This window comes from Argopecten irradians, chromosome 1 (assembly GCF_041381155.1).
Source record: "Argopecten irradians isolate NY chromosome 1, Ai_NY, whole genome shotgun sequence".
Classification (NCBI taxonomy): Eukaryota; Metazoa; Mollusca; class Bivalvia; order Pectinida; family Pectinidae; genus Argopecten; species Argopecten irradians.
Genome location: NC_091134.1, coordinates 1,070,277 through 1,083,186, shown reverse-complemented (window position 1 = coordinate 1,083,186; position 12,910 = coordinate 1,070,277). Strand labels below are relative to the sequence as shown.

Below are 12,910 nucleotides of genomic sequence, written 5' to 3'. Positions count from 1 at the left end.
AACACACCACTACAACAGATAGCATGTAAAATGGACCAGGGATTTTGCTTTAATGACAAGTTATTTCATCACTAGTTCATTCTATTATGGATCATCAATTTCGTCATGGCCATGAGTTCAAAGGTCAGACATTTCGTTTCTACGAATTGCCTTGTGTGTGAGGAGTTATACCTGCTGCATCTAATGAAGGGGGTCGTAAAAAGGCGACGATGCTGGATTTTTTTCTCCTTTGAATAAAAGCTCTGCTATTACAACACGAATATACTGTAGTCCCCATCATCCATCTCGTCATGGCCAAGAGTTCAAAGGTCAGACATTTCGTTTCTGCGAATTATAGGACTTTTCAGAATCGATGTCGATACAAGATCGGAGGATTTGCTCTGGGAACTTCTCTTATCATTCACACACAGTGTCATGTTAGAATTTTAGTCGGAAACAACGACAAATAAAGTGTCTAGTGACTCCCTGGTATTCCGAACGCATACCGTACCAAAACATGTATTCAACCAATTCCTTCAGTCGTGGCCGTTTAATGTAATCATCCATAACATACCAGTTGTTATGAATTGTACAGTGGACTAATTTGTCATATTTGTATTTTTGGCGCTGTTTACAAGTTTCAGTCTCGTCGACCTCTTTACCTTTAGATAAGATTCTGAGTCTCTTTAAACATCAACTATAACACATGAACATACTTTGTTCCTATAGTCAAGTGTTCATAACCGCTACTTATATTCTGATTGGGTTGGCTTAAGGTCAAGTTTCAGTCTCGTCGACCTCTTTACCTTTTGACAATATTCTGAGTCTCTTTAAACATTAACTATAACACACATGAACATACTTTGTTCCTATAGTCAAGTTTATATAACCGCTACTTATATTCTGATTAGGTTGTGCTTAAGGTCAAGTTTCAGTCTCGTCGACATCTTTACCTTTAGACAATATTCTGAGTCTCTTTAAACATTAACTATAACACATGAACATACTTTGTTCCTATAGTCAAGTTTACAGCAACCGCTACTTATATTCCGATTAGGTTGGGCTTAAGGTCCTATTGACAGCAGGGCCCAGCAGCATAAAACTTTCGCAGACAGATTTTCACTCATGTATATGGTTTTACATAGACTTGAGTAAAGAATTTGTCTGAGAAAGTTTTATGGTGCCGGGCCCAGAAGTCATTTAAGGACGGCCTCCCATAGATGTGTTGGGCTTAAGGTTCTATTGACAGCAGATCTAGAAGGCATTTAATGATGGCCTCCCATAGATCTGTTGGTTGATAAGCTGAATGACCTATAACATGACCTTGTGTGTGAGGAGTTATAGCTGCTGCATCTAATGAAGGTGGTCGTAAAAAGGCGACGAAATGCTGGTTATTTTTTCTCCTTTGAATAAAAGCTCTGCTATTACAACACGAATATACTGCAGTCCCCCAGAACACACACCAACTGCCATATTTTGGAGTGCAATATATTGTGATTGCTTGTGGTTTTTTGGAGATTGCAACCGTGTAAACAATTTTATATTTATTGACACAAGTAGATTTTGATGAAGCTCAGTGTCACCTTGGTCTTTTAATAATGTATTGGTTTCTAAGGAACTTAACGCCTTGACATCTTGCTTTGGCGACATAAAAATGGCAACATTTCCTTTCCTGAAAGAAAAGCTTGGCGGTATGAGAGACATTTGAATTTTACAACAGAAGGCACTTAGCCAATAACAATAACTAAATGTGAAAACTTTCAATTTTATTTTTTTGTTAGTCATATATCATAAACATTTGGGATTATCTGACTCCATCCGACACGATTTTGTTAATGTTGTGTATAAGAGGAAAACACTGATTAATTTGTGTGTGCATCGATAAATCGGTATAGTGATTGTTATATTATATTGACCCTTAGATAACTACACTGGACTAAAGGGTCTGATAACAAGTCATACCAATGTATTTTATTGACTTGTAATCACTGGTGATATAGTCTCGTGTGAAATGGTCAAGACTCTAGAGAGTTGCCGTGAGTTAGACGACTTTGTGCATTATGAAACTGACAGAAAAAACGGTCTAGATAGTCCCGGAAATAGAATGGCAATGGAAGTTTCCCTTTCAGAAGTTGAGTTTTAATTCACCGGCTATGGTATTTAGTTTTAATTCACCGGCAATGGTAGTAAGTTTTAATTCACCGGCTATGGTATTTAGTTTTAATTTACCGGCTATGGTATTAGTTTTAATTTCCGGCTATGGTATTAGTTTTAATTTACCGGCTATGGTATTTAGTTTTAATTTACCGGCTATGGTATTCAGTTTTAATTTAACCGGCTATGGTATTTAGTTTTAATTCACCGGCTATGGTATTCAGTTTTATTTACCGCTATGGTATTCAGTTTTAATTTACCGGCTAGGTTAGTTTATTACCGGTATGGTATTGTTTTAATTCACCGCTATGGTATTAGTTTTATTCACGGCTATGGTATTCAGTTTTAATTTACCGGCTATGGTATTCAGTTTTAATTTACCGGCTATGGTATTCAGTTTTATTACGGCATGTATTAGTTTATTTCACGGCTATGGTATTCAGTTTTAATTTACCGGCTATGGTATTCAGTTTTATTTCACGGCTATGGTATTCAGTTTTAATTTACCGGCTATGGTATTCAGTTTTATTTCACCGGCTATGGTATTCAGTTTTAATTTACCTGGTATTGTATTCAGCTTTTTTATTTACACGGCTATGGTTTCAGTTTTATTTCATGGCTATGGTATTCAGTTTTAATTTCACCGGCTATGGTATTCAGTTTTAATTTACCGGCTATGGTATTCAGTTTTAATTTACCGGCTATGGTATTCAGTTTTAATTCACCGGCTATGGTATTCAGTTTTATTTCACCGGCTATGGTATTCAGTTTTAATTTACCGGCTATGGTATTCAGTTTTATTTTACAGGCCATGGTATTCAGTTTTAATTTACCGGCTATGGTATTCAGTTTTATTTCACAGGCTATGGTATTCAGTTTTAATTTACCGGCTATGGTATTCAGTTTTATTTCACAGGCTATGGTATTCAGTTTTAATTTACCGGCTATGGTATTCAGTTTTATTTCACTGGCTATGGTATTCAGTTTTAATTTACCGGCTATGGTATTTAGTTTTATTTACCGGCTATGGTATTTAGTTTTAATTTACCGGCTATGGTATTTAGTTTTATTTCACAGGCTATGGTATTCAGTTTTAATTTACCGGCTATGGTATTCAGTTTTATTTCACCGGCTATGGTATTCAGTTTTAATTTACCGGCTATGGTATTCAGTTTTAATTTACCGGCTATGGTATTCAGTTTTAATTTACCGGCTATGGTATTCAGTTTTATTTCACAGGCTATGGTATTCAGTTTTAATTTACCGGCTATGGTATTCAGTTTTAATTTACCGGCTATGGTATTCAGTTTTATTTCACAGGCTATGGTTTAATTATACCGGCTATGGTATTCAGTTTTATTTCACCGGCTATGGTATTCAGTTTTAATTTACCGGCTATGGTATTCAGTTTTAATTTACCGGCTATGGTATTCAGTTTTATTTCACCGGCTATGGTATTCAGTTTTAATTTACCGGCTATGGTATTCAGTTTTATTTCACCGGCTATGGTATTCAGTTTTAATTTACCGGCTATGGTATTCAGTTTTAATTTACCGGCTATGGTATTCAGTTTTATTTCACAGGCTATGGTATTCAGTTTTAATTTACCGGCTATGGTATTCAGTTTTATTTCACCGGCTATGGTATTTTTATTAGGCTTTTAATTTACCGGCTATGGTATTCAGTTTTATTTACCGGCTATGGTATTTAGTTTTAATTTACCGGCTATGGTATTCAGTTTTATTTCACAGGCTATGGTATTCAGTTTTAATTTGCCGGCTTTGATATTTAGTTTTTTTCACTGGCTATGGTATTCAGTTTTAATTTACCGGCTATGGTATTTATTTTATTTACCGGCTATGGTATTCAGTTTTAATTTACCGGCTATGGTATTTAGTTTTATTTCACAGGCTATGGTATTCAGTTTTAATTTACCGGCTATGGTATTTAGTTTTATTTCACTGGCTATGGTATTCAGTTTTAATTTACCGGCTATGGTATTTGTTTTATTTACCGGCTATGGTATTTAGTTTTAATTTACCGGCTATGGTATTTAGTTTTATTTCACAGGCTATGGTATTCAGTTTTAATTTACCGGCTATGGTATTCAGTTTTAATTTACTGGCTATGGTATTTAGTTTTATTTCACTGGCTATGGTATTCAGTTTTAATTTACCGGCTATGGTATTCAGTTTTATTTTACCGGCTATGGTATTTAGTTTTATTTTACAGGCTATGGTATTTAGTTTTAATTTAATGGCTATGGTATTAGTTTTATTTACCGGCTATGGTATTCAGTTTTAATTTACCGGCTATGGTATTTAGTTTTAATTTACCGGCTGTGGTATTCAGTTTTAATTCACCGGCTATGGTATTCAGTTTCATTTCACCGGCGATTTTATTCAGTTTTAATTTACCGGCTATGGTATTCAGTTTTAATTTACCGGCAATGGTATTAAATATCTCATAGTCGACTAAAACAAAAACCGACATGTCATCGGCTATAATGGTTAAACTAATCTCAGCAGATTAGTCCGATGGTACTTAGGTAGATGTAGGTATACAAGTTGTACACATAATGCTGTGTAAAGTGGTTATAGCAGCCATATATCAGCCGTGTCTACACGTACTCCAATTTTATTGCTACCTCGCCAATAAACTGCATTTTTTCAAAGTTTACTGATATTATGGATACTCATGAACACCGGTTGCACAGAACACAACCAGTACAAGAGCTCACATCCACCTCACTACCGGTAGGTAGGTGGTTTGTTTTACTCGGGTACTGGTTTCTCGCCTACATGGTAGATTGTCATGCATTTTAACGACTCGACGGGTACCACTTAATTATTATCAGGTATTTGATTAGTAAGTTAATGCTCCGGCCAGGTAACCATACCTGTTCCGATATGACCTTTGACCTCTATTCGGTAGGACCATTGTGTTTACTATCGTCTATAAAGCCATGATAAGAAAACTAACGGAGCCTGGACTGGTAGCATGTCCCCTGTACGGAAGCGGGTATGTAATCATTTGTGCTGTTTGGTTTTATTAGACAATTCATTATTATGCAAAAATTCATAAAAACATACATGCTGGTACAGTTTTTGTGTGTTTTGATGTAAAATAGCATTTTATCCGTATCGCAATTTGATATTTTTGATAAGCAAGCAAGTTATCGTTTTGTCGATGGTTTGAAGAATATGATTTTAAAGGTATTATGATTTAAAAGGTATTCTGATCGTTGGTACTTAAACAATGATTGTAAATGCGTGAAAATATTTCGTTGTGCTTAGATAAGTACATTTACAGTAATTGTAATTTATATTAGATAAACATTTGTAACTTCTAGATACGTAATTGACAAAGGTGTAATTTATATTAGATAAACATTTGTAACTTATAGATACGTAATAGACAATGGTTTAATTTATATTAGATAAGCATTTGTAACTTCTAGTTACGTAATTGACAAAGGTGTAATTTATATTAGATAAGTATTTGTAACTTCTAGATACGTAATTGACAAAGGTGCAATTTGCTGGACACGGATGCATATTTATAATATTTGAAATTTTTGTTTTAGGTGGTTTTCTTATCCTGTTTGATGTCCTTGGTAGCATGCTCTCTTGCTCAAGGTAATTTACAACTTGGTACTAACATTACGTTTCACCCGTTATATCACTAGATGTCATCAATAAATAAACTCTCAAACACTATGCGACCTGAACACATGAAACAGTTAAACGTCAACCTTATGATTGCACTTAAACTGCATGTATCACCTGTAAATTGTTACCAGGATGATTTATCAAGTACAACAGTTATTCTAAATCAATGTAAGCCTTGAACTGCCCTGATTCCAGGTTGGTGCCTATGGGTATCGCCAGTTTTGCGCCTATGGGTATCGCCAGTTTTGCGCCTATGGGTATCGCCAGTTTTGCGCCTATGGGTATCGCCAGTTTTGCGCCTATGTGTATCGCCAGTTTTGCGCCTATGGGTATCGCCAGTTTTGCCAGTGACAGAGCGTTTAATATATTCACCATAACCTGACGATACTTAGTAACTGCAGTTTACTTACATCACATGTAAGCAATGCGCATAAATAATTATATTCGTAAAATCAACGATGGACAATGTAGTGATGGGTGTTCTTGTTGTCTGAAAACTCCCTAGATCATGCCCTGCACTGTTTATCCTGTAATTGCTTTAACATTGTTCGCATCTTGGCTTTTCAAAGATGCAGCATATTGGAATACGCATGCGCAGGATACGCTAAAGAGGATGATGACACAGAAGCACAACACTAACGTTGCTAAGAATGTCATTCTGTTCCTTGGAGACGGACTTGGAATATCCACGGTTACCGCAGCCCGGATCTACAGAGGACAGCTCCGGGGAGAGACAGGAGAGGAAAACATAATGGCGTATGAAAAGTTCGCATACACAGGTTTTATCAAGGTATTACTTCTGGTATCTACCGTTTAGAGAAATAAGACATTAATTATTTCCTACATGAATGATTTGTACAACTATAGATAAACAATCACTTATTTTTTTACGCCATTACAGGCACATACTTGTTGTTCATCCCTTATTTAAGATAATAGTTGTTTGTCAGTAACTGGGCCAATTATTTCAATTTTAGACGTACAACACCGACCAACAAGTTCCTGACTCTGCAGGCACTGGGACAGCCTTTTTGTGCGGGGTCAAAGCCAAGGCTGGGACGCTGGGATTAGATGATAGAGTGGCATATGGAAATTGTACGACACAGCATGGAACGGAAGTGACGTCAATTTTGGACTGGAGCAAACAAGAAGGTAAATGTTATTTGCCAGTAAAAACAGTGCTCTTTTAAAATCAGTTTCATAAATGTGTGATATATCCTCAACATTTCTGCAGGTAAATCTACGGGGATTGTGACCACCACGCGCGTGACACACGCGACACCGGCAGCAGCTTATGCGCATGCGGCCGCTAGAGGATGGGAAGGAGACACAGAACTTGATGCTGAGGAAATCGAGGGTGGATGTAGGGATATAGCCTATCAACTAGTGATGAATAACAGTGAAATCAATGTAAGCTGGAATCTTGAAATAAAAAGTCATCTCACGTGCTTTCCTCAAAATATTACTTTGTATGTAACCTCTGTACATTCTAAACATTAAACCCAAATCATCCACATAGCAGATGTGTTTCTTATTCAAATGTGTCGTTTCCCTCAAAAAGCGCTTTTTAATTATAAATAGTATTTCTTTGGTCTTGTTTTCTGGCATTGGTATCGAATTGTATATTATGGCAGGCTGCGAAAATAATTGTCCGTATCTGACTTTTCGGTTCATGTAAAACCTATATAAGCAATTCCTTCTAAAACCTAAACACGTGTTTTTTCACGACAGGTAATCCTGGGAGGTGGGAGACGATACTTCCTGTCTGAAAACAAGACAGATCCTGAATTGAACTCCACCAGTCGGTATCAGAGAGCAGACATCGATCTCGTCGACGTAAGTATGAAAAGCGTTGATTGGGTATGGACCTTTTATGGAGTGAATTTTCGATGAAAAGATTAAAATGGAAGTGCAATCTACACACAAGTGCATTATACACAAAACAATTGTGACCATTTAAGTAGTTAGACATAGAGAAAACTGCCTTACAACTGTTCGACGTTGGTCTGTCGGGTTAATGGAATGTGTCACACATATTAATTTCTCACTTGCCATAACTCTATTTTTAGAACGTTAGCACGGTTGTATTTGACGTTTTTGGATTGACCTGTACGTGTTTCAGGAATGGATCAAGGATAAGACGGACAGAAACAGAAGTCACAGTTACGTATGGAACAATGCGCAGTTTGGTGCTGTCGATCCGGAGACGACGGACCACCTTCTGGGTTAGTGGAGCGATTCTCAAGATCAAGACAGCCATCATAGCCATGTTCACTTTCCTGGTTGTTTTAGCAGTAAAGATGTTCTTATAATGCAATAATGGATTTGCTGATCGGATTCGATGGCTTAGTCTTCTGTTCTAACGAACTAAAGACTTCAATAGTACAAATCAAAATATATAATGGAGTCCCACACTGTAATATTGTAAATATCGAATTTGTATCTGATTGAATGCATCAAAATCCACAGAGTTTTGTTCGAATATAATGCATTGTACTTCCTTCGACTGCCAACGTCTGTCTTATTCGGGTTTGATCTTTTTTCCAGGTTTGTTTGAGTCTTCTCATATGGATTATGAACATAGGCGAAATACAGGACCGGAAGGTGAACCTTCTCTAGCGGAAATGACAAGAAAGGCTATACAAATCCTAGACAACAATCCAATGGGGTTCTTCTTATTGGTTGAAGGTTGGTATATTTGGCAATACATATAAAGCTTATTGATTGATGGTAGGTTAATTTGGCAATACATGTGAAGCTTATTGTTTGAAGGTAGGTTAATTTGGCAATACATGTGAAGCTTTTGGTTAAAAGGAGGTTAATTTGGCAATACATGTGAAGTTATTGTTTGAAGGTAGGTTAATTTGGCAATACATGTGAAGCTTATTGTTGAAGGTAGGTTAATTTGGCAATACATGTGAAGCTTATTGGTTAAAGGTAGGTTAATTTGGCAATACATGTGAAGCTTATTGGTTAAAAGGTAGGTTAATTTGGCAATACATGTGAAGTGTGAAGCTTATTGGTTGAAGGTAGGTTAATTTGGCAATACATGTGAAGCTTATTGGTTGAAGGTAAGTTAATTTGGCAATACATGTGAAGCTTATTGGTTGAAGGTGAGTTAATTTGGCAATACATGTGAAGCTTATTGGTTGAAGGTGAGTTAATTTGGCGATACACGTGAAGCTTATTGGTTGAAGGTTAGTTAATTTGGTAATACATCTGAAGCTACGCTTTCTTGTTAATGATATGCGAATCAGTCTAGTTGGTAGTAGTTAACACTTCCCTTGAAACATAAAATGATGCTGATCTTTGTGAATGGTAAATCCTTTAGTTGTTTTACCAGTGTAATCATTGTTGATTTCTGTATTGGTACTATCATCTCTGGTATTGATAGCTTACTTATTTCTGATTGTAATAGTGTGTATTGTGATCGAAAGGAATTAAAATTAACCTTTGAACTTAATAATAAATTGTTATATATTTTGTATACTCCGCGTTCTTAAATAGAAACTCATTTGCCCAATAGGATCAGTGCCTTGTTATTGTCAGTATTTGGGACATTGTGTCAAATCCAAAAGCAATAACAATTTATTCTTACTTTCGTGTCTAAAGTGCTATGTATCCTGTTGTTAATTTGATGATTTTACCAGGTGGGAGAATAGATCATGCCCATCATGGGACATACGGTGCACGTGCGCTGCACGAGACGTTTGCATTCGAGGAAGCAATACAGATGGCGCTGAATCTGACCAATGAGGAGGAGACATTGTTAGTTGTCACGGCTGACCACTCGCACGTGTTCATGATGGCCGGATACCCCAGTCGTGGCAACAGTATCCTTGGTAACGTACATGTGTGAACATAAAAAGGACACCATAAAACACCTATGATCAAAAACACCAAGAAATTTACAGTAGCTTATGTTTAATCGTGATAAATCATCCAACTTTATTTACTCTGTAGTGGTGACAAACTATTATATATGTTCTAATCGACTCCTGCTTTGTACTCTCGGGAGAGTAAGACGTATCGCTCGCCAGTTGTCGGTATGATAGTCCGGGTGGAGTATCCTGTTAGTGTCATTGACTATGTGCTCCAGTGAGATAGTGCTATAGTCGACGTTTATTTATTTTCTAGGGCTAGTAGATGATGACGTCAGTGATGACGGTATGCCTTACACTACACTGGTTTATGGTAACGGACCTGTCGGGCGGGAAAACCTCACTGACGTAGATACATGTAGGTACAGAGTGACATAATACAATGTGTCTGATGATTTTTTTGCGGGACTAGTTAATTCCCAGTGAAATATTGTGTTTGGATTACAGAAGATATCTTATCCAGGTGATGTATCTATATCAACTATCGTTTACTTTATATTCCAGCCGACTTCGACTTTCAGCAGGGAAGCGCTGTGCCCTTGTACTCGGAGACACACAGTGGAGAGGATGTTCCGGTTTATGCTAATGGACCAATGGCGCACCTCCTTACAGGAACCCATGAACAAAGTTATATTCCGCACGTGATGGCGTTCGCTTCATGCGTTGGTATCAACAAAGACAACTGTAAACAAGCACCACCCGGGGCACCCACTTCCGGCTGCGAAGGGACACATGGGGTTTCAAATATTTCAGTTTACCGACAAATATATTTTCCTGTGCTGTTTGTTTTACACGTGTGGTTATCGTTATGGCTGTAATTAGTATCACTTTCGTTATAACTTTTCTGAGAAGATTTCGAAATAATAATTGCTCTTCTTCTCTTCATATTAGATTTCAATCCTTATTCGGAGATATAAAAGTCGGCCATCTCGTGTTGGCGTGATCTTCCCTCGACGAGTTGTCGCGGTCTTAAACTGCGAAAACCCGAATGTAACTACGGAAACCTATATGGACCTCTACTTGTTGTGTTAAATGTCATTTTGTCGACATATCTTATGCCGACTTGACACCATTGAACTTAACACATCGTCATGTAAATGTCGACTTGTTTAGATAATATCACTACTTGTCGTCATTATTATAAGTCGTAATAAAAAATATCGAGATACAGAAAGTCGATTTAGATGTGATGTCGATAAACTTAAGTCGAAATTATATATATGTATATAATATACAGTAATATATCGTTGTATTTCAGTCGTAGCATGTAATAAAGATTAATTTCTTTTTGGAATAGTTTTACAAAATTGTAGCTCTGTTGACAATGAAATTTTAATTATCACGAAACATTACGTACAATATAAAACCAGATGTCTTAGCCACTCTTTGAATATCAATGCTCTTATTAATGTAATTAAGGATCATTTTGTAGTACAAAAATACATGTTTAACAGTTAAAGTGACGATTTTAAAAAGCAATTTAGATTAGGCTCAAGGTAGTGGAAACCCTTATTAGATCTTTGAGTCTATACCTTTATCGTAGTCTTTCACTTAATCTATTACAGTTTATTACGGTTAAATTACTTAAATTTTCTTTTATCTTTTGTTATTCTGATTGTTGTAGTTTGTATCGCTGACTAGCCAATGATTTCTTATTAGCCCAAATTTTATCATACAATAATTATTTCTAAAACTACAATATGCCTACGTGTGTAATTAAGAAACTTACTCCCCCCCTCCCTTTCTCTCCCTCTCTTTTCTCTCCTTTTTATTGTCATTTGTCACGTAATTAAGAAACTTACTCCCCCCCTCCCTTTTCTCTTCCTTCTTATTTGTCACAAGCTACAAAGCCGGTTACACTACTGACCAATCCGACGACGAGGAAACATTTGTTAAATCAGTATGGGGACACGCGCAGGGAGACACATCGAAATGTGCTAATCAAAAGACTCTACATTCAAAATTTCAAGAATTAATGTAAATGGTCTCAGTAGTAAATTGAGATGTCCTGAATTTCTAGAATACATTTTGCAATAAGTCATGATATGTATTACATAATCCAAGACCAATGACGCAGATTTAAAAGACATCGAGGGATATAACACTTTTTTTGTAAACATAGAAAGTCGCTGTCGGTTACTAAATCTAGTGGAATTGTCGTATACATTAAAAATGAATATATAAAATATGTATCCCATATAAAAACAAAATTCAGCCATTGGCCATGGATCAAAGTGAAAAGTTCTGTTCTCAATAATGATGGTAATATATTATTTGATATAAATTATTTACCTCTGGCAAATTCGAAATATTGCACACTACATTATTTTTGAAGAGATCGGAAATTTTTTATTTACCCTCAGTAATGATGTTAATTGTGTATGTCTTATGGGATATTCTAATAGTAGAACTGCAAATCTTCCCGAATTTGTAGATATAGTTGATAATATTTCTGAAATGTCAGATGTTAATAGACCTCAAGAATTACATGCACCTTAGACAATTTGTTCTCAAGACAAAGTACATAATAATGGAAATGGGAGTTGATCGAAAACTAAACTTAAGTGGATTTAGCAATATTAATCCATTAAAAAGCCAATAGGTAATATTTCTAATAGATTTCCAAAGCACATTGACTGCTTTTATCTAAAATGGTAGAGAATTTCATTAAACGGACCACTCGGAACTGGAGACATGACATTGACATCAGGTAAGGAATAATCGGGTGGAAATTAAAAGGAGACATGATATTGACAACAGGTAAGGAACAATCGGGTGGAAATTAAAAGGAGACATGACATTGACAACAGGTAAGGAGCAATCGGGAGGAAATTAAAAGGAGACATGACATTGACAACAGGTAAGGAACAATCGGGTGGAAATTAAAAGGAGACATGACATTGACAACAGGTAAGGAACAATCGGGTGGAAATTAAAAGGAGACATGACATTGACAACAGGTAAGGAACAATCGGGTGGAAATTAAAAGGAGACATGACAATGACAACAGGTAAGTAAAATCATGAGGAAATTTAAAGGAGATATGATATTGACAACAGGTAAGGAACAATCGGGTGGAAATTAAAAGGAGACATGACATTGACAACAGGTAAGGAACAATCGGGTGGAAATTAAAAGGAGACATGATATTGACAACAGGTAAGGAACAATCGGGTGGAAATTAAAAGGAGACTTGACATTGACAACAGCTAAGGAACAATCGGG

At 36.3% G+C, this 12,910-nt stretch overlaps 1 protein-coding gene across 1 annotated transcript; it reads left to right on the top strand.

Annotated features, from left to right (window-relative positions):
- Nucleotides 1-5,020: 5,020 nt before the first annotated feature.
- On the top strand, nucleotides 5,021-11,070 carry LOC138309278 (alkaline phosphatase, tissue-nonspecific isozyme-like). The gene is made up of 11 exons (XM_069250453.1): nucleotides 5,021-5,154; nucleotides 5,720-5,771; nucleotides 6,374-6,594; nucleotides 6,782-6,956; nucleotides 7,039-7,214; nucleotides 7,536-7,640; nucleotides 7,927-8,029; nucleotides 8,352-8,492; nucleotides 9,455-9,646; nucleotides 9,942-10,043; nucleotides 10,190-11,070. The coding sequence occupies exons 1-11, from the start codon at nucleotides 5,134-5,136 to the stop codon at nucleotides 10,501-10,503; spliced, it is 1,602 nt and encodes a 533-aa protein (XP_069106554.1). The 5' UTR covers nucleotides 5,021-5,133; the 3' UTR covers nucleotides 10,504-11,070.
- The last annotated feature ends 1,840 nt before the right edge of the window (nucleotides 11,071-12,910 follow it).